Consider the following 20,855-nt stretch of genomic DNA (forward strand, 5'->3'; position numbering starts at 1 on the left):
CTGGCAAATGCTTGAGCACATACCTACCTAGAAATCCGAGTTTGGATGTCAAAGGGAACAAAGCCCTCCCTCCCCACTCTTTCAGAACTGATAGCCCTCCTTTTCTATGTTCTCCCTTCACCTTTCCCCGAGTCTTTGTTACCTTGTCTGAAGGGACCTTTCTCCCTCTACTTGCCCCAATCAATGTTCCCTTCCCCAAATTTATAATTGGGAAAATGCCAAAATTTGTCCTTTTATAATGATTTTGCATTCCATTACATGCTTCTTAAAAGTTGCTAAGTATGGAAAAATAGGGGAAAAAAAAATGTTCAGGCCAATCATTCAGAGGTCAGCAAGAAAACTGGGTCCAGCTCTTCCACTACCTATTTTTGTAACCTAGGTAACTAATCTTATGAAAATATTCTTGTTTAAATCTTGGACTGACAGTTTAACACCATATATTAGTAATTTATAGCTTGCTTAACATAAATTACCATATTGGGTATTTTTGGGCTCTTCGATGTGTTCAAGTTGGAAAGTGAAGTTGATGAGGTTACTGGGGTCATCCACTTGTTCAAATTTCCAATTTTTAAAGAAAGGGATTTTCTCAACCTGCAGAGATGAGGTTTCTTTCACCTCAATTTCTTCTGATGCTGCAACTTATAGAAGAAAACTGTATATGAAACTCAGAATCTGAATTTTGACTATAGCTAATGCTATGCCTTAAGAAGTTTCCTCTCTTCTGTGTCTTTCCATTAATAAATAGATTATGGGTGTGGCCATATTACTGGTTGGTTTGCGGCAAGACATTTTACAGGTGGTAATGGGTACTGGGTACTTCCTTCTGGTCCAGATGACCAGATCTGTCATCACGAGGCAGGACTGCAGCTCCAGTTGCCATCCTAATCCATAAATACGTTCCCGTCAGCTTTTCAATGACTAGCTTCAGTGTAACCACTACTTAGAATTGTTACTGCACCACAAATTGCAGCCTTGGGCCAACACTCCTATATTTATTAATTAAAATTCTAAGTTATGCAAAAATTTTTCCTGGTATCTTTTTAGTTTTCCGGAGATAAAGCAGGGTGCCTTCACTTTATTCTACCTATCAGTTTTCCCAGTAAGGCTTTAATATCCTCTCAAAGGTGGCAGACCTGATGTGCTGCTGTTTTCAATATCACTTGAATTCAGAGATTTACATATTTAACATGTCTCAATCCACTCTGGTTACCATCCTGCATGGTCACGAAGTTTCTCCATCTAATCAGCCTGTGGTTCAGAATTCTGCAAGTTTTATGAAAAACTTTCTGCTTTAGCCATTACTATTCCATTTATGATTGGTTACATTGTAGTTTTGTTGGAAGAGAACACACCTAATGTGTACTCCTGGATCAAATGACACAGCTAAAATAAGCTGACAGAGGAAGGCAGATTTTGATGAAACTGAAACATGCTTGGAAACTTTGGAAGCTACTGTTATAACTAAGAATATCATATAATTCTCTTAGGCACATTTGAAATTTTCTAAGCTCTTTTTCCCAGTTCTTAGTAAATTTAAAAAGTTACTATCACAGAAAAATAAAACACATACCTTAAACTCAGCTTACATCCAACTGAGACAATTTCCAAAAACTGTAAAAAAAGTGAAATAACTATTTTTTTGTTTGATTGTTGGCTCATGAAAAACTTGCATAGTTGAAGACAGAGTAGGCAAAGTATGGTTCTTAAAGTATTCTTTATTAAGATCATTAAAAGTTGCAGAAACAACTTTATATTATAAAGGCACAGGGAGACAGTTCTGATAAAATATTCAAATTAAACAGTAACATACAGTACAAAAGACAATTTAAATGCACATACAAACCCCAAATGTTTGATTCAAAAATATTTTACTGCGTCTATTAATGGGCAATGATTAAAAATATAAATTGCTGCTGTATAATAAATATCTGAGTGTGAACATCTTGATAGCAAAGAGAACAAAATAGTTATTGCTTTTCACATACATATTTTTCCCTGTAATTTTAAATTCCTAATTCTTTTACTCTCTTCTCAAACTTCTCCAAAAGATAAAAGAAATTCCACATCATCTCTATGGTAGTTATACCTGAAGTAGCCATCACTGCCTGGAGTGCTTCTTTACTTCTTGCTCTGTAATCACAACCACTGTCACTCACCAAAAATATGATGATGTTTGTGGAACCACAGATGGCTCGCTCTCTCTCCTGTGAGTTCCAGTCTCCATGTTATGAATAGGTGGAAGATATAATAGTGTTGTTTTGAAATTCTATACTTTAGTGTAGCTCTAAGGACACAAAAGAATATTGTTGCATGATTTTTCCTTCAAAACTTTTTTGAATTTGTAAAAAGTTAGCTTAGCAAGTTCTTCAATGTTTCATTGAGAGCTATGCAATATACTGATGTCTCAGAAGAAACACAATGCAATCTGTTTTACAATAGAGATCCCTTACCTTATGTCTTCCCATTTTTAAACTTGAATTAACTTTATTGCTGTCTTCCTCCACTTTGCATTAACAAACTAATTTAAGATGGTACAAAGAGAATTTCCATCACAATAATCAAATAACATGAAAGTGTCATCTTAAATAATGGCATTTCAACTTAAGGAGTACCTCTGGTAATATAGTTGATAAAGTTACCTGACCATGTCATGTTCAGATGGTACATAGCAGCTACAAATGAACCTGGCATGGGCTTGAGGAGCAATAAATATTTGCTAAATGAATGAGAAGGACAGACTTAGCTTTGGTTGTGCATGTTTTAATCACTTTCTGATTTCAGTAAGTCAGTCCAGAACCCACTACCCCAAACTCTACTGCAAACAGAAGAAACAACTTCAAACAGAAAAATATTACCTGTGCTAGTGAGAGCCAACTTTTACAAAGAACAGTTTTTAAATAGACAAAAATTTTACACATTATTTGTTAATTTTTCTACTCACATATTTAAATTTGATGTTCTGATATTTAGCAATTGGGTAAAGAAGACCACAATGGGCAGACAAGCTTTACAGTAAAAATTATTAGTATCAGTAAGTAAAAGGTTCCAATGCCTAATTGAATTCCAAGGATCACCACGTTCATTTTGGAGAAACTTCCAATGAATAAAAAGTAGAAGGTCTTTACGTTATACATTGTTTTTATAAGCAGTAGCTCAACTGTCAGCATTAAAGGGACAGGTAGATCTTAAGAGTGATAGCTAAAATACTGAAGTGGGATAAGAAGGTGACCAATTCTATTTTCAGTTCTAAACATAGGAATGTGTCTAATATTTCTTTGGCATATGCATTACTATCTTGGACTAGTTAGCATTTAGAAACATTGACTTGTATTGTTTCTTCAAAGTGATCGAAGTGTAGACTGCTAGTGTATAATTCTTGAAGCCTTTTAGCAAAGGATGCAGTGATGTTTTGTAGCATATGCTGAACATCGTGTTCAGTGTCTAGTTATAATTACTGTCATCGAGGGATTTAACTCTTAAATAACCGGAAATGATGTTATCATGCAATGGTAAAGCATAGAAGGTTGGGGAGAGGTAAATTATTTACATGATGAAATACTAAGATCTCTGTAAAAACAGTAAACCTGGGAGTCCTGCCCTAACAGTTAAGTATGTACCGCATAGCACTGAATGAAAACTACTTATATTAAAATTTAAATAAACACCTATCGTAACCTGGGTGTGTAAAACTTTTTAAAACATGGAAAATGATTTTACACATCAGAAGGAAAATGTGGCCTATAAAACAGGCCAATCTAACTTGACATTCAAAGTAAATGCAAGAGATTCACAAAATCATGATAGAAATGCAAACTAAGTACCAAGTACCCTTTGATACACAAGCCATGTAACTATCAGACTCCTTTCCAATAGCTTAACAGTATCACCCACTCAGGTATGGGAAGGGGAAAAGCAGTCAATGGTATCTCAGTCTCCAAAGTGAAGAACAGACTTGCAGAAGCATGAGGACTCTGATGTACAGTAATGTCTTATTTGATGGGGGTTAATGTGAGATCTATCAGAAAAAGTTCACCATCCTCCGATGCCGTACTTCACACTTTGTTTATTCTAGGCAGTTTTCTGGTGGTTTAGTTTTTGCCAGTGCCAGTTTCAGCAAAGAAAAGGAAAAGATCACTGCCGACTACCTCACATTGTGACTTAATTGTGCTAGATAGCCACGCAGTTCTTTTGCGGCCTGGAACCGGCCATAGCGCTTCTTGGGGTTGGTGCACTCATCCAGCAAGGCCTCCAGTCGGCCATCTTTGGCAATTTCACTTGGTGGATCATGAAGGAGTCCTCCAGAAGTGCCACGCCAGGTGGCATGTCTAGATAAGAGGTTTTGACAAACAGCATAGTAATTGTGGTCCACGGTGACACGAGCACAGAGGATTTCTTTTGAAAATGATAAGCAAGCTTCCTTGTCACACTCGTCGAACTTGCTTTCATACCATACATCCCAATTCTCAGGCTTATCTGTGAAAGAAAAACCAGAGATGTTTATTTGAAAAACGACTTCCTAAGGTTCTCTAACAGAGCACCCCATTAATTAACAGACATTTGTTCTGTACTCTTATGTATAACATACAGGCCAAGTTTAAGTGTTTCAACATGGTAATTCATAAAAACATCATTTATTGGGATCTCAGGTAGAAGGCTCAAATGAGGCCCCATTTCTCAGGATAATCTAGGATTTTCCTCTAACATAGAGAAGATCCCAAAGCATCACCTAATGCTACAGGATTGGAGAGATCTAGATTTCTGCCTAGTGTCAAGAACACCTTATTTTAGATCTTAAAAGATAACAAGTCAAGAAATAAGAGAAAGCAGTGTTGCCATCCATAAGACAGCATCCGTAAAGGGATGCACACAGGGACACTGGTCCACCCAGCTGAGGAAACAGCACTGCAGCTAGAGCATGAGACACATACAAGAAATAGCACAAGTGAAGCTAAAAGAAATACAAAGCAAACTATGACTTGCATCAGTATTTACTGCTCAAAATGGTAACTTTGGGCTAAAGCCAGGAGAGAGTAGGATGATAATAGCAGGCCTTCAAAATGGCTTAGCAGATAAAGCTGAGCCTGGTGACCCACATGATGGAAGGGGACACAAGATTCTAAGTTATTCTCTGGCTTGGTGAGCACAGGATCTGAACACGGTGTTAAGAAAAAATAAGCCCTGAGCAGAGTTGTAATTGTCATAGAGAATGCAGTTACTATACAGCTGCTGTCAGCCACACGGACCAGGTGCCACAACTTGGAAATGCTTGAAGGTAACCTAAAATTGCCTATCCCTTATGTCTGGGGGTGAGAGACGCTAAGAGAGTACGATTCTCACCAAGGAGCAACAATTCTTGGGTTTATTTGATAGAGAAAAGGTCTTACTGTAGCCCAGGCTAGCCTCTAACTCACATAAGATGTATCTAAACTGGCTTAAACTTGTGATGCTCCTGTGCTACATGCTTGAGTGTTGAGATTCCAGTGAGAGTGTGGTTTCCCTAACATTTCTTTTTCTAGCCAAATTACTTCTAGAATATAGCTTATTTATCCTTGACACTTTGAAGTTCCTATGATATTTGAATTTCAAAACATTTCCCACACTTTGCCTACCAATCATGCAGAGAGCTCACAAATAAGCAGACAACAAAGTGTGGATGAAGAAATAATCATTAATGTTAAACTGAAGTCAGATCTGCAGTGCTAAAACTGCCCACGTTAAAATAAGACAAAAAGTGCCACGGTGGGGACCCCAGGAGAGAACAGAACACCCCTTAAAGACCCTGTAGAGAAATGAACCCTCCACAAGAGCAGTGACACTTTGATGACCTGTAACAGCATGAACTTCCTTTTGCATTAAGTTAAACAAGGGCCTCTCAACTTTTTTCATCCCCAGCCTCCTTCTTCTCAAGAAAGGCTTCTACAACTCTGAATATATAGAAATATTAATCAAATATTTGACAATAAGAAACCATAAAACTATTTTAAAATAATTACTTGATATATAGTTGCATCATTTATTAAAGAAAGAAAAAACTCCGATCAAGATGAATGTGTGTTTATTTTTATGCAAGAATTAACTCTCAGTTGAGTACCTAATATTGCAAGACACACAGCCTTTTATGTTGTTGTTGTTGTTTTGTTTTTGGGTTTTTTTTTTGTTTTTTTTTTTTTTTTTTCTGGTTTTTCAAGACAGGGTTTTCTCTGTGTAGCCCTGGCTATCCTGGAACTCACTCTGTAGACCAGCCTGGCCTCGAACTCAGAAATCTGCCTGTCTCTGCCTCCCAAGTGCTGGGATTAAAGGCGTGCGCCACCACTGCCCAGCGTATTTTGAATTTGTAATAGTAAATGCTGAGAATGCTATTGTGTATAGGTATGGACCAGAAATTGGCAGAATTATCTTTAGAGCCATTTCAGATATTACTAGTTATTCTGTCCTAATCCCAAACAAAAATTGATTTTTTAACTGATAAACCAGCAACTAAAATAGTAATTTTAATATTAAATATTCTAACATAATACAATCTAAAGAACATTTATTTAATATTTACATGCCAAGGAATGGTTGTAGGAAACTATCACGTTGTCTATGGTCTACCATTTCTATAGCTTATACAAATTGTTTGTTTGCGATTCATGAGACACAGCAGTCTCCAATCTGTGTCAAGGTAATCCAGGTAGCAGTGCCTGATGATGTATGAAGTGGCAAGGAGCTCTATGTTTTGCAGAGTGCAGTGTTGGAAATCTAGGCTGCAGTGAAGTTACATGATACAACACAAGCAATCGCTGGCATAAATACCTCAGATTCATTATTTACTTGATTTTGAATTAATTTTTGCTAGTTGCACAATTTAGAATTCTTTGACCATTACCAAATTTTTCCACCCCCCCCCCACATTTGGTTATGTAACCCCTTTTGATGTTGTGACCCAGTTTAACAAGCTGTGTCCTACACTTCAGAACACAGTATGGCAAAAGATACGCAACATGTACACATACCTCCACAGAATCTACACACACGTGGGAATGGGTGGGCTGTAGTTATTTAAACACAGATATTTTATTAAATATAGAGAAAATTCTAATTGGAGGTGTAACAAATATTTGCTGATCCTGGTCATGTAATTTTTTTTTTAAAAGGATACAAGTTTCTCACCTTAAGAAAATTGCAATTTTATTATAACATTTAAACACAAAAAAATGTACAAAAGATAAATCTGAAAATTATATACTTACTTTGTCTAATTAATCTTTTGTCGGCAACTAAAACATTTTCAGCATCCACAATGATTACCTTCCCATCTCTTGGACCAACCGCAAAGTTGTCAAAGCTGACATCCAGGAGGTAGAGTGCAAATTCAAAGTCATTGTTTGTAAGCTGCTCTGCTATCTCCATTAACTGCCATGCAAGGTCAACTCTTTTCTCCCATGGTGCATTGAAATAACTCCACAGTTCTTCTCCAACATAATTTACAGCCACCATTCTTCCACAAGCTCCAAGATACTTTGCAAATGGCCAACCTTCATCAGATGGAAAACTCTACAAAAGAATCATCTTATTATTATAATACAGTCCAAAGTTTCCTTAGGTATCTCTCCCCAGATGCTGTCAGTGGGGATTCCTACTAGGTATAAACTCCATCTTCCCTCCTCACTCAAACCATTACCATAGACCTGAAAGGATGTGAAAAACTTTGTATTTGAAATCTGTGACAAGTACTACCTTTCAGTATCTCAGAAACAAATTCACCAAAACAAGGCAAGAGACACTGTCTTTATTACCAATTCTAAAAACATTTATACTTTTCTGTATCTTTTTGATTTCTATACATACAAGCAATCAATGGTTTCCTTTGAATGGATAGTCCTGGAAAAAATACACTAACCAGTAATTATTTACCTGTTTAGGCACTGTGCTATGTAGGCAAAAAGGATGAACTATAGAGGCTTTGTTTAGCTACAGGCTTTTTTGTTTTAGAAGAACAGACACTGAACAAATCCTATGGTGTTAGTAACTACGCTAAAGTTTGTACATTCCTAGAGGCATTCCAGAAACAGTCAAGACCACGCTGCGGAGGATTCTTGGACGTTTAACAGTATCTAGGCCTAGGAAAGAATACACTAGACTCGTCACAGCATCCATTCTGAGCATCTGTGGACTTGGGGTAGTCTTGTTTTAGCCTTTTCCCCTTGCTCCAGCCTCAAAATTATCTTTTCACATTAGTTTTCTAATGGGCTTTTTAACTACTAGGAAGATTCTAGTTCTAAATCAAAAGTAATGTCTTTATAATGGTAAACAGGTCCTTTTTAGCTTAATTATCACCTAGATCTGCCCATGATCCCATCTGGGAATCCAACTAAGGGTCCTGTGCGTGCCAGGCTTTACAAAGGAGCAACATCCCTGGCCCCTTCCGAGAGACTTTCTACCACTAAAATAATGCTGCTGAGAAGGCTAAGAGTTAATTATTAGATTCCTGTGTAAGGTTACAAGGCCAGGTTTATGTCAGTCTTATTCTTAGCTGAAAAAAAAAATTATGAAATGATACTTAACCCAGCATTAAAGGAATGAGGTAAACCAGGAAGACAGCAAGTACAACCTTAAAACCCTCCAGAGAACCAACTTCTATTGTCAAACTCTGGATAATCTACATATACTTGAAAAGCCAGAGGTATGGCCTTCCTTCTTTAAAAAACAAGCAAACAAACAAAACCAGAAAGTGATGCTAATTTTGCCTAGACTTTTAATTGTACAGATGGATTATCTTTAAAGTCCTTAAGCTAGAAGAAAAACATCTTTAGAACTACACTCACTTTGCACCCCCTTTAAGTCTAAATATACACAACAATCATACCTTGCATATACAAGGTTTACTTTTAAGTACTCTATGACAAAATACTAATTATACGAGAAGATATCATAGATCTTAAATATAGTAAATTAATGAATTCACTTTGGGAACAGAGACAACTGCAACTTAATCCTTAGAAATTAGAGGTAAATGTGTTTTTATTATTTCTCTTGGGTACTGAGAAAAGTGACAGATCGCTCACATGATATGTACGGTGCAAAAACTTTACAAACCCCACACTGTTTCAACTTTCCTCTCAATTTAAAATATCTCATGACCTTGACATTATTTTTAGATAAATGGCTACAACAGACTTGGCTATTTATAAGAAGTGTGAATGTATAAAGATCCCGACATAAAAATGTCACACTAAAAGTTTAATAAGTATGTGAAATTACATGATTTTGTCATGTAAAAAGTAAAACAAAATTACCTCCATACAGCGTAGTGTTCACACACCATATTGTAGAACAGACACAAGCATATCTTTGTGAAAATAAAATGGTCTTTGACAACAAGAGAAAAGGGATCCCTGCCAACATCTGCACATGTACAAATGCCTCCTTGTTTTTGGAGCCTTTCCAACTGGCAATCGACAGTCAAATGTACACTTCATTACCCACGCCCCTCACAGAGGAGGGTAAACTAGATGAACAAATGTCATATTGAACAACTTTTATATTAGCATTGTGACCGCTCGTGATTTTTAACTAACATCTCATGCCTCACTTTAAGAGGCAATGCTTTCCTTTACTACCTACTCTTTAGGAAGAGCCTGAATCACTGAAGTCACACCACTTGCTTACAAGATAGTACTATTTCATTGTATAATCAAAGCACTCTTCATTAATGAGAACTCATTTTTATTAAATGCACCGTAGTACAAAAGAACAAAAAAAAAAAAAAAATTAAAAATTAAAAAAAAAACAAAAAAAACAAAACAGCTCAGGGTTGGAAGCCAAGTTTAAAACAATCCTGGCTTACAACCAAAATACCACAGCCAAGCAGAATTCGAAAGACATTTTGAATTCATTAGAGCTTGGATTTGTTAAATATAAAGTAATATTGGAAATGAGGGTTTTTTTTTTTTTTTCTGATTAGCAAACTCCTATGGATATAAAACATAGTAGCTAGCATTAAAAAGTTTATTATGGAGGCCTAGATTTCTTTACTTAAAACAAAACTCTGAAGACCAGAATTATCTGAAGCCAAAGAGTTTCACTTAATCTGAAATATGCAATTATTTAATTAATTACTATTTACAATTGAAAAATGTGCAAGTGCTTCCCAAACGAAGGCAGATTTTCAGACTTAGAACAGTACCAATGGCAGATGTATCAGGGCCTCTCAAGTTTTTATAAATGTTTGTAAATTACTGCATGTACAAAATATAGACTATCAATGTTATAAAAGTAAAGACTGCATAAAGGTACAAGACAGTTGTAAATCTATGTATTTGCTTTTCTATTAATATACTTTAAAAATTAAATTAGTGACAGCACAAAGAAAACTCTAGACTATTAATGTAAACATAAAAACTTTCTATGTAGCATGTGGTACAATGACAGAACTCTTATACATTATGTGTGAGGCCCTGGAAATGACTGAGATCCACAAAAACAGAGATTAATTAAAATAGTTACTCTAAGCATGATTAACTGCTAGGATTTAAATAATATACATGCTTTCAGTAGTAACTTGAAAAGTAAAATGTTTTGGTCTTGAAATATAAATGATCACATCTAGACATTTTGTTTATCCTTGGACAATAAAACAGTAAGTTCACAAAACTTAAGTGATATCAGTAACAATATTGACACTGTTTAAAAGCCGGAAATGAATAAGGTCATCTTCTATTATACAAAACCAAAATAAAACAGGAGGGAAAAGGCATGGAGCCCATACATGATTTACACATAAAGATTACAGGAAAAGACTGTAACACATATATGCTACACTTTCTATAACATACAGTCTTCAACAGAATTTCTCCACTAAAAGGAAAATATTACACGGCATCTTAGAATAAAGGGTTTGAAAGTATAAGGCAAGACTCAAATGCCCACCTCAATCTCTCTGCCTCTCAGTACCTGAGCATAATTCCCCCCCACCCCCACCCCCACCCCCACCCCCACCCCCACCCCCACTCTAAACTCTCAGTCAAGCTGCTTCGTTCATGTGCTACAGCTTCATGGGCATTTGTCTTCACTAATATAGTTTCCTGCGTTAGCATACACCTGGGACGTTCTTGTCACATCTACAGTCAGTCTAATAAACACACTTAGGATTGGCTTAAATAGAGAACAAGGAGGAGGAATAACCTTACACTATTCTGTATCATAATACCTGCTTGAGGAATGTTGCTATGTGTTAACAGCACAGGTTATGTAGTTGCCTTTATAAAATCAGAGAAAATTTTTACACTGTGGAATACTGGATTGAAAACTGATAGCAGTCTGCTTTGAATCTATCTTGACTATTGCAAAAGAACTATAGCTGGCCTGACTTTGCCTTTTATTACCCTGGACTTTATGCAATTAACACTGTGCTAATTAAGTTAGATTTATAATCACACAAGCAAGTCAACACATTTGAATCTTTCTTCCTTTCTATTAAACACAATGACTTTGTTTTTGATTTTGGTAGTAAGCGGTTGGTTAATGAAGCACTTGGAATTTGTTCTGTATATGTTACTACTTTTTTTTAAGTTTTGTATTATTAGTACTTACAAATACATTATACATTTTTATAACCTCACATATTTTTAGGATAATTGCTAACAAACTTGTATAGCCCATTAGGAATTAAAAGCTCCTGGAGAACAGTGAATAAATTTAGTGGTTCTTGATCCTATTTAGAAGATGCTATTCATAGATATCTTCTATCAAGAAAATAAGCACATTTCTGGATGAATATATAGACTGGAGAAACAGAGCTTTAGAAAGTTCATTAAACTCACAAAGTGCATAGGCCTTTTCCCTTTGGTTCTGGACCTTCCTGATAAAAATAATAGTATGAATATCATTCCAGTTTTACAGAGGAAGAAAACAGATCTCAAAGGACTTACTATTTTCCTATAGATGACATAAGACTAACAGATTAAAATAAAGCCAACTTATAAAGGCCGGTGCTCTATTGTCTTTTACTCCTATGTAACCAATAACAGTTTTATATACTAAAATTTAAGTACCCAAATATTTTTCACATAAGAATACTAGCATTCTATTGAAAAAATATATAACTTCAGTTCACAAGAAAATATCAAACACATGAGAAATGTATTACTATTTAGATTTTTTAAAAGGAGATTCCTAATAAACTAACTTTAAAAAGACTATCACTTATCAAAATATATAACCTAAAATGTCCATCAGTCTTTCTATAACCAGCATTTCTGCACAAAAATACACAAAATTTGAACTTGAGAACATTTGAAGAAAGCAAATGTCATAAGGAGTTCAGAAATGTTTAAAGGTTTAATTTCAATCTTAGAATTATTTTCAAAGCCCAAATCTGGATGAAATCTCAGTGTGGCAATACATGTTGTAACAGCTGTTCATACAGATTAGTCAACTGTGCTGTGCTGGTGACAGACTAATGTGTTCACAGTTTTGTGAACTGTCTAGAGGGGGAATACAGTAAAGTTACTAGGAAGATTTAATAGTTACCCAATTTTTACTAGAATTTCTATGAGATCTTAGCTTCTTAAACTGGGAAGTAGTGGCCAAAAATTTATTACAAATATAGCAGACACCTAAAAACTCAAAACATTTTAAGTCTCAGGATATGCCTCATTTATCATGAAATCATTTTCTGAATGTCATTTTTCCACCCACCTCAAATTCCAACATTAGCCAATGCATTGAAAATAGTCATGTCAAATGGCTGCAAAAGTGAAAACCAATGTCACATACATTAACACAAACCAACCTAAATTAAATAGAAATAAGTCATCTTGTAGAACAGCTTTTACACACGGGGGGGGGGGGGGGGGGGGGGGGGAGGGACAGAAAGACAGACAGACAGACAAAACTCACTTGGCAAAGCTTTATGTAAAAATATACTAATCTCAACAGATTCTTTCTTACCTACTATACAAACAGTAACTGTTACCCACATTTCTAACTTGAATGTGTAAGTACAAATATTTTCTACCAGTTAAAAAACTATTAAAAGAAAGAAGAGCAAGCTCTTTGGGACCCAATAACCTAAGAATGTGATCATTCTTCAGTCAACACAGTACTGGTTTCCTTGGTTCCAAACACAACCCTTCTTAAGGACAGCAAAACATTTGCCAACAGCAGTGTCTTCCACCATTACATAAATGCCAGGCGCTGGTTTACAGAGATTAGTATTTTGATTGTCTTAAATTTAAAATGAAATGAAACACAATTTCCCCTGCCCATTTCTTCTGTGCACTTTCTTATAATACAGTTTAACAGCAGACTCTAAGATTTCTTTTCTCTTTACATCTTAACCCAACAAGTCTTAGAGTCTTATGCTCAACTAGCCTTCCCTACTCCCATGCAAGAGGCCTCCCACCCAAGCCCATTCCTGATTTTTTTAACCACCAGAGAGCTTCCTTGTCCTCTTCATCGAATGTTAAAATTCAAAATTATCCTGTCTTGTGTGCCACCCAATCTTAACGCTGAATCTGTGCAAACTGCATCCTGAACTGTCACCTCTGCTGTAACCCACAGGTGTATACAACAGTGGCTGACATTTTTCAACAATGGCAGTAGTAACTCTGATGCCACCTCTATTTTACATCATTCACCAAAGTCAATGTACTGAATCAAATCATAACAAATGATTTACCAAGAAAAAGAAATAATTTGTTTTGTATTTATGATATTTATTCTATTCCACTTACCTCCTATGGGACAAATGTCTAACCCCCTTTAAATGATTGCCCCCAGTAAACTAGAACTTGAAATAATAGCCATGTAGATACATAGTGCACGCAAGTGTGTGTGTGTGTGTGTGTGTGTGTGTGTAAGGGAGGTGGCATATGAATATCAGGGTAAAACCTATGTATTCTGACATACATCAACATAATATACTAAAGATAAATAATCTTTCAATTACTACAGCGATCTGAAAACTAAAAAGCTTACAAAGAATATGCTGTAAAGATTTCGTGTTTATAAATTACAGATGCTTTACACATATTACTTGATTATGTTCCATCTCCTTTCATTTTAAAAGCAATCCTGTTTGGTAAGCACTAACATCCTCATTCCATTAATTAAACCTCGGGGTTGAAACATTTGAGTGACTTGCCCACATGTCATCCAATAACTTCATGTTATTAGAGAATATAAGTGGGCATAATTAGAGAAAAGACCCCATCTTTATACCTACAAATCACAAAATCTCACCCCTTCAGTATTCAATCCCCTTTCCCCTCCCAAAGCCCTCAAATGGGACATCTAATGTGTATAAACTATGTGTAACTGGTGTGTGTGTGCCTTATACACTAAGCTAAATACTTGTGGACCAGGGTAGTCTCTCCAATATTTTAGTGCAAATGCCTTACAAGACAATTTGCCAAATGAACAAACAAAATTCAATTATTTTGACTGCAAGTCTAATAAGCTTTCCAGTATTTCACAGTTGAAAGAAATTCAACTTCTTTGCCATTTATAAACTGGATAAATTATTCTAATAAATAATTTTTCTTTTTATTAATCATTTTATTCATTTACATTTCAAATAATATCCCCCTTCCCCGTTACCCCCCATAAACCCTCCATCCCATACCCTGTCTCCTCCTCCCCTTTTAAAACTGTCCCAAAGCTTGGTGACACACATGCCTGTAATCCTAGGCCTTGGGAAGTAGGGCAAGAAGATCAACAGTTCATGGCCAGGGTTTATCATTAGGATGGATAATTACCCCCACCTTCATCTCATTTCCTGATGGTTTAAAATTCACTGTACATAGAAGAAATGCAAGTCTTTACATCCTCAAGGCCATTATTGGTTTACTATATAGATGAATGGCAGGTACAGAAATAAAAGCCAGCAATCTGTGAAAACTTAGCAGCAATCAATGACAGTAACAGGCCAGAGCAGCCACAAGGTAGAAACATTGAACAAAAACCTATCTTACAATTTTCTGGAAAAGTAACTGGACACCCCAATCCAGCCCACAGGAAAGAGAATAACCAGCAACAAAGACAAATAGGTCACTATTTCCAGCAACAAGTGTAAGGACCAAGTGTAAGGCAAACTAATCCTCCATGCAGTAGAAAAACAGGAAGGCATGCTTCCTCAAGGATGTCTGTTTCATTGGTTTTCCTGAATGAATGAATGAATGAATGAATGAATGAAATGCCCCTTTATTTTTGGACCTGAGGTATACAAAATTGTTTTTGTTATGTTCATTTGTATTTTCATGAGGTTTAGTCTAGTGTCAAACATGTCGATGAAACCTCAAATGCAAACACACACACACACAGAGCTTCTGAATTGAAGATTAAAAAGTGCTCTCCACTGCCCTGCAGGGTGTGGCATGCACAGCTGCAGTCCTAGCACTGGAGGCTGAAGCAGGAAGACAGTGCTGAGCACCAAAAGAAAACAAAGCACCAACCAACCGCTAATGTGTTTTGAAGCCTAAACGCAGGAATGCAGTTATTAAATCAGCTGCCAGAGGGAGAAAATGAAGGAGCCACAGCCCGCTGCCGAAAACTTCCAAGGAGAAAGCATCCATTCAGGAAACTACTGCTAAACAAGACGCTTGGCTCTTTATTTAATTTTTCTCCTCCTTAACAGGACTTTTGTTTTGAAATCTGAGTACATGTGTGTATATTTTAGATATAAGAAAAGCTTGAAAGAGTGTTTGATCTGGCCTCAAACTCACACCCTAGCAGAGACCTACCACCTCAGTTCAGTCCTCTTAAATCCATTTGTTAGAGCTAAACTTAGAAAACAAACAACAGCAACAAATAAAAACAGATTTCTCAAATCAAGAATTGGAGAGTCCCCCAATAGGCCAGAATCAAAGGAACTAATTCAATAGACCTATTTAGGAGAAAGAAAGTTACTCCATTAAAAAAAAAAAAAGTTTATCAACTTATCCCAACATTTATCTCAATGGTCATAATCCTCTTTGTCTATTTCCAAAAGTTCTTTTCAGCAAGGCACCAAGAAGTACATCACTCTGAACTCAGGCTGCTGCTAAGAAGAACGCACTACTCAGTGCTCTCTGCAAACTTCCACTGGCTCTGTCAGAGCTGACGACGTCAGTATAGCTAAGGTTCAGTTCAGCCTGTCAGCAGCCACACTCTGTGTGTTTCCGGAAGCTGACCAGATGTACTAGGTGATCACAGTCACGCTCTCTGTCCATATGCTAGCATTTATTCTTTACCATGCATCAAACCCCACACAAATGCCCTGTACAGAATATTTTGCCTTTTACAAGTAAAAGGAAAGCTTAACAGCCACAGCTTGGACAATGATAATTGCATACTATAAAAATTAAGTCCTATTAAAGCCATGATTCAGAAAATATAAAGCAAATATACTTCTACCACTATAATACAGTTAAACAAATTCTTGGCTCTCCCCCCACCCCCAAAGGCTTTCTTCATTAGCTAGCACTCCTGGGTCAGCCACAGATAGTGGCTGGGATTGAGAATCTCCAGACACTCCCCACCCTGACTTCACCCCATGTTCAAAAACAAGTAGTAAGCACAAAAACCAGCAGAGAAGTTTCCTTCCACCGTTCTACTTCCATTTTTAATGACCCAAGATTGTTATAACACACACACAAACCAACAAACCCCACTCTGGGTACTCCCCCCTCCAGAGGATGAGGGCCTGCCAGGCATGAGAATTCATCTCTTGATGAGTAAAAATGTAAAGGAAGAGGTTTCTGACAAGATAAAAGTCCTGAGAACTGTCTTGTCCATTGCAGAACAGCGTTCCTATAAGCCAGACAGCTACTCTCCGTAACCCTTAAGACCATTAAGCAACAGGAAGGGCTGCACATCTTTTCAGCTTCACACTGGAACACACTACTACACACAACTACACACAACTACGGTTTAACATAGGTGAAGGTGCGGGTGTGGGAGTGTGCGTGTGTGTGGTGTGTGTGTGTGTGTGTGTGTGTGTGTGTGTGTGTGTGTGTATGTATGTGTATGTGTTACAGACAACACCTTCCACTTCCCTGTTCATAACAGAGACTTCGTTTTTTACTGTTTCTTAAAATCCAAGAGCTAATGAGTTAAACTGATATGTATTTTCATTTGTTTTATTAGAACCTTAAACAAAAGAGGACTTTTAAGTAATTAAATAAATGACTTAAAATCATCATTACTATGCTACTTTTGTGAAGAACAGTTTGATAATGCAAGTTCAAAGGGTTTTTTCCCCTAAAATTTTAGACAATAGAAAATGTAAAACTCTAGCTTGCCATCCTCTAGCATCCAAAACTTACATTAGGTGGCTCCCTCTCCTGGAAAAATGGGAAAGGTGAGTTCAGCTTTAAGTTGTAAAGCACTAGGTTCCTTAAAAACACTTTAAAACTATATGAAGCAAAAGTAAAGAAGCAAATGTGAGTGACTTTTTTATTAGTACCAAGACAGCTGACTTTACAGAAACTGTACCACTAAACGTACAGTTTGTATAGCTAACAAGTAATGTACACGATGATCTGATTTACCACATAAAAACAGCATTCTTGATTACAAATGTGGGTATATTTTCAACTGATTCTCAATCACACCACACATACTTTCAAACTCACTACCAAAGATCAAGTGTTTCTGTAAAGGAAGCAGCTACTCCAGGATGATCTTAGGTTAAACTCCACCTCCTCAGGTAATAGAAAAAAAAAAAAAAAAAAAAAAAAAAGCCACTGTTCCACTGGTAGTAAAAAACTTCAAAGTGTGTCTTTAACAAGTATGGAGCATAATGAAGCATCAGTTCTACCCCTGGGAGAGCTGAGCTGTCTACACTAAAGGTGCAGTGTATGAATGCTATAATCTAGCAGACATTTTCTTACACACATTTATCCTGTATTCTTTGTAATCATCCACCCAGAGCAATTTTAGCATTAGGCTTCAAATAAAGTGAGAAAAATGGAAAGTCACAAACACAGTTGACTGTCTCAACTGCAAATCAGGCTGAAAACACCAAGAGTGACAAGACACAAACACTCCCAGTAAGAGACAGCTTTTCAGTGTGGAAATTACACACCAAAGTTTCTCAAGTTCAAAAGCCTATGTTTTTAAAGAAGCAAACACAATCTTTAATCTTAATATTAGTTGTTCCTAATACGTCGATACCTAGAATCAACCCTATAAAAATCGTTCAATAGGAACTCAGTATTTTAAATGTAAAAACTGTATTATATACCTTAAGTTCAGTGCTAAATTTTGGGATCCCAGAGATTTTTACTGTCAACTACAGTCAACTATACTGCTAAGTGCTGTCCAGGAACCAACCTTGCAGATATAAATGCAGCCTGGAGGGGTGGGGGCTATGGGAGCAGGGTCATACTTAAGGACTCAACCTTTGGAGACTCGCTAATTTGGAAACTAATGACTAAAATAATCCTCCAAGGTAAGCTTAAACTGAATATTACACTGATCAGAGACAAAGCAGTACTTATTAAACCATCTGAACTTTAAAACTAACCCATCACATATATCTTAACAGCAACTTCAAATTTGACTAAGGCTCACATTAGAACTTCATCTGATCAAATATTCGTATTAAGAATGCTTGTTTGAATTAATCAAGACAGGTTTCTCTTGACTAAGACCCAAAAAAACTTAAAGAAAAAAGCCACAAATAGAGTACACTCCTATTCACAGTTTAATCAACAACAGAAACACGTTTCAAACCCTCTAGCCATTAGTGACATTCTTGGAGGAGAAAGGGCGTGAACTATACAATCAATTACTTGTGGTTAATTTAAAATCACTTTCCCTAGAACTTGACGTTTAGAATTGGTAACTTTTCTTGCAGTCAAGAGAGGTCACACCCCTACTGGACAATCGCCGCCCAAGGGTACAACACTTTAGCCAGAGGGGGATTGTAGAAACACAAATTACTCCAGAGATAAACCAGATTTTCTTCTCGCGTCTTTTTTCTTCTTGCCGCTTCCATCCTACCCTCCTTTTGACACGTTTATTTTCGAAATTAAGTCAAAAGGGAGCAAATAAGTCAGTTGGGCTAGTGCCCGGAACCTTTTTTCTTCCATCCTAGCTCCGACCTAAAAACACTTTAATTCCTTCCTTAACCGGATTACCAGATGACTACGGCAGGTCACAGGATCAGGATGCAAAAGTCCGTCTTGGCCTTTAGCCTTCCCAGCCCAAATCCAACCCTTTCCCCCACTTCCCAGTGTCTAATTCCACGCAAAGCACGAGTCACGAATTAGCTCCCTTCACTTACTAGCACTCCACTCTCTGATCTCATCTTCCCCACCTGGTCCCAGAACTAGCTGATTGACTAACAGGGCGATGATCTAAGATAGATTCAGGGAAGTTAGGCTAGCTAGGCGGGACAGCAAAGGAAGTGTGCCCACGGTGCCCCAGCCCTCGGAAAGGGGTACAAGGGCTCGCGATCGCACTGGCACTGGCATCCAGACTGGGACAAGCCGGAGGGCGGGAGGAAACTCGCGAAGAGGCATTTTGGGAGAGTTGGGGACGCACTCCCTCTGGCGTCGAAGAGCCCCGCGCCCGCGCCTACCTGTAGCACCAGCGGCTCGGGGTTGAAGGCCAGGGTGAGCAGCAGCTGCATGCGCTCCGAGTCCTTGAGGTTGCGCAGCAGGAAACTGCCCGAGTCCTTGGTCTCGGCGTAGCGGCGCACCAGGCGGTCTAGCAGGCGCTGCGAAGGGCAGTGCACCAGGTCCGACCAACCCTCCACTGCCTCCGGCGTGAGCAGTCGCACGTCGCCGTTGAGACGCGCGAACTCGGTGCGGGGCATGGCCTGGAGCAGGTCGCAGCGCGGCCGGCCGGTCGCCCGCTTGCAGATGCTCTGGTCGAGCTGCGCCAGCTCGCGCTGCGAACCCAGGCGCTTGAGCACCACGCGCCGGCGGCCGCCCTCGCGGGGCTCGCCGTACTGCGCGAAGTACACGTTCTTCACGTTGAGGAAGTCCAGCAGGCGCAGGCGGCCCCACGTCTCGAAGCCCACCTGGCCGTTGAGGAACCGGCGGCACCAGCTCGTGCCGAAGCACGCCGGGCACTTATTGAGCTGCAGGAAGCGCCGGTCGGCGAGCTCGTTGCGCTGCCAGGAGGCGAGCAGCGACGGCGAGTGCAGCAGCATCAGCACCAACAGGCTGCCGAGCGCCGCCAGCTTCAGTGCACGGGACAGGCGGCCCAGCTTCAGGGGCACCAGGCGCCACATCCCGCCCGCGCGCGGCAGCGGCCGGGGCCGGGGCCGGCGAGCGCACCCCGAGCCGCCCCACGGCGCCGAGGCCCGCGGCGCAGACGGAGGGCGGCAGCGAAGAAGCCCGAGAACGGGCTGTGCCGGGCAAGCGCGGCGACTTCCCCGATCGGCTGTCTCCACAACTCCCGGTGCCCTCCTCCGAGCTCCCCGCCCTCCGACTCCGCGGGCGCCGCCTCCTTGCCCGCCAAGTTATAGAGGCGCGGAGGGGAGGGGGGAGGGAGCGCGGGACCCGCGGTCGCGCGCACGCGCACTCCCGCCCGGGACGCTGGAGCTGCGCCTGCTGGTCCCGGGCGAGCAGCGCGCGCGGGGGCGAGTGAGGAATCCGGACGCCTCGCACTCGAGAAGCTACGGTGTTGAGGAGGGGAGGAGAGGATGCGGCGGGCCCCACGCGCGGGCACGCCCGAGAGCGAGGGGCGGGGCCGGGGGCGGGGCGAGCGCGCTCCCGGGAAGCGTCAGCGCGAGCTCGCGGGGAGGCGGTGGTGAGGGTGGGTGGAGGGCGCGCCCGGGAGGGCGGAGCTCGGCAGCTCCGCCAGCGGAGACCTTCAGTAACGGTTACTCTGGCGTGACTGTCGGGCTTCACGGGCGCGCCGGAGGCCTTTGTGGAAAG

At 39.3% G+C, this 20,855-nt stretch overlaps 1 protein-coding gene across 1 annotated transcript; it reads right to left on the reverse strand.

Moving 5' to 3' along the window:
• Window positions 1-1,697: 1,697 nt before the first annotated feature.
• On the reverse strand, window positions 1,698-20,619 carry Dipk2a (divergent protein kinase domain 2A). Its single transcript, XM_034484259.2, has 3 exons — window positions 19,550-20,619; window positions 7,233-7,536; window positions 1,698-4,473 (listed from the first exon to the last, which is right to left on the reverse strand). Exons 1-3 carry the CDS (start codon window positions 20,204-20,206, stop codon window positions 4,142-4,144), a joined length of 1,293 nt encoding a protein of 430 aa, XP_034340150.1. The 5' UTR covers window positions 20,207-20,619; the 3' UTR covers window positions 1,698-4,141.
• Between the last annotated feature and the right edge of the window lie 236 nt (window positions 20,620-20,855).

Source organism: Arvicanthis niloticus, chromosome 21, assembly GCF_011762505.2.
Source record: "Arvicanthis niloticus isolate mArvNil1 chromosome 21, mArvNil1.pat.X, whole genome shotgun sequence".
Lineage (NCBI taxonomy): Eukaryota > Metazoa > Chordata > Mammalia > Rodentia > Muridae > Arvicanthis > Arvicanthis niloticus.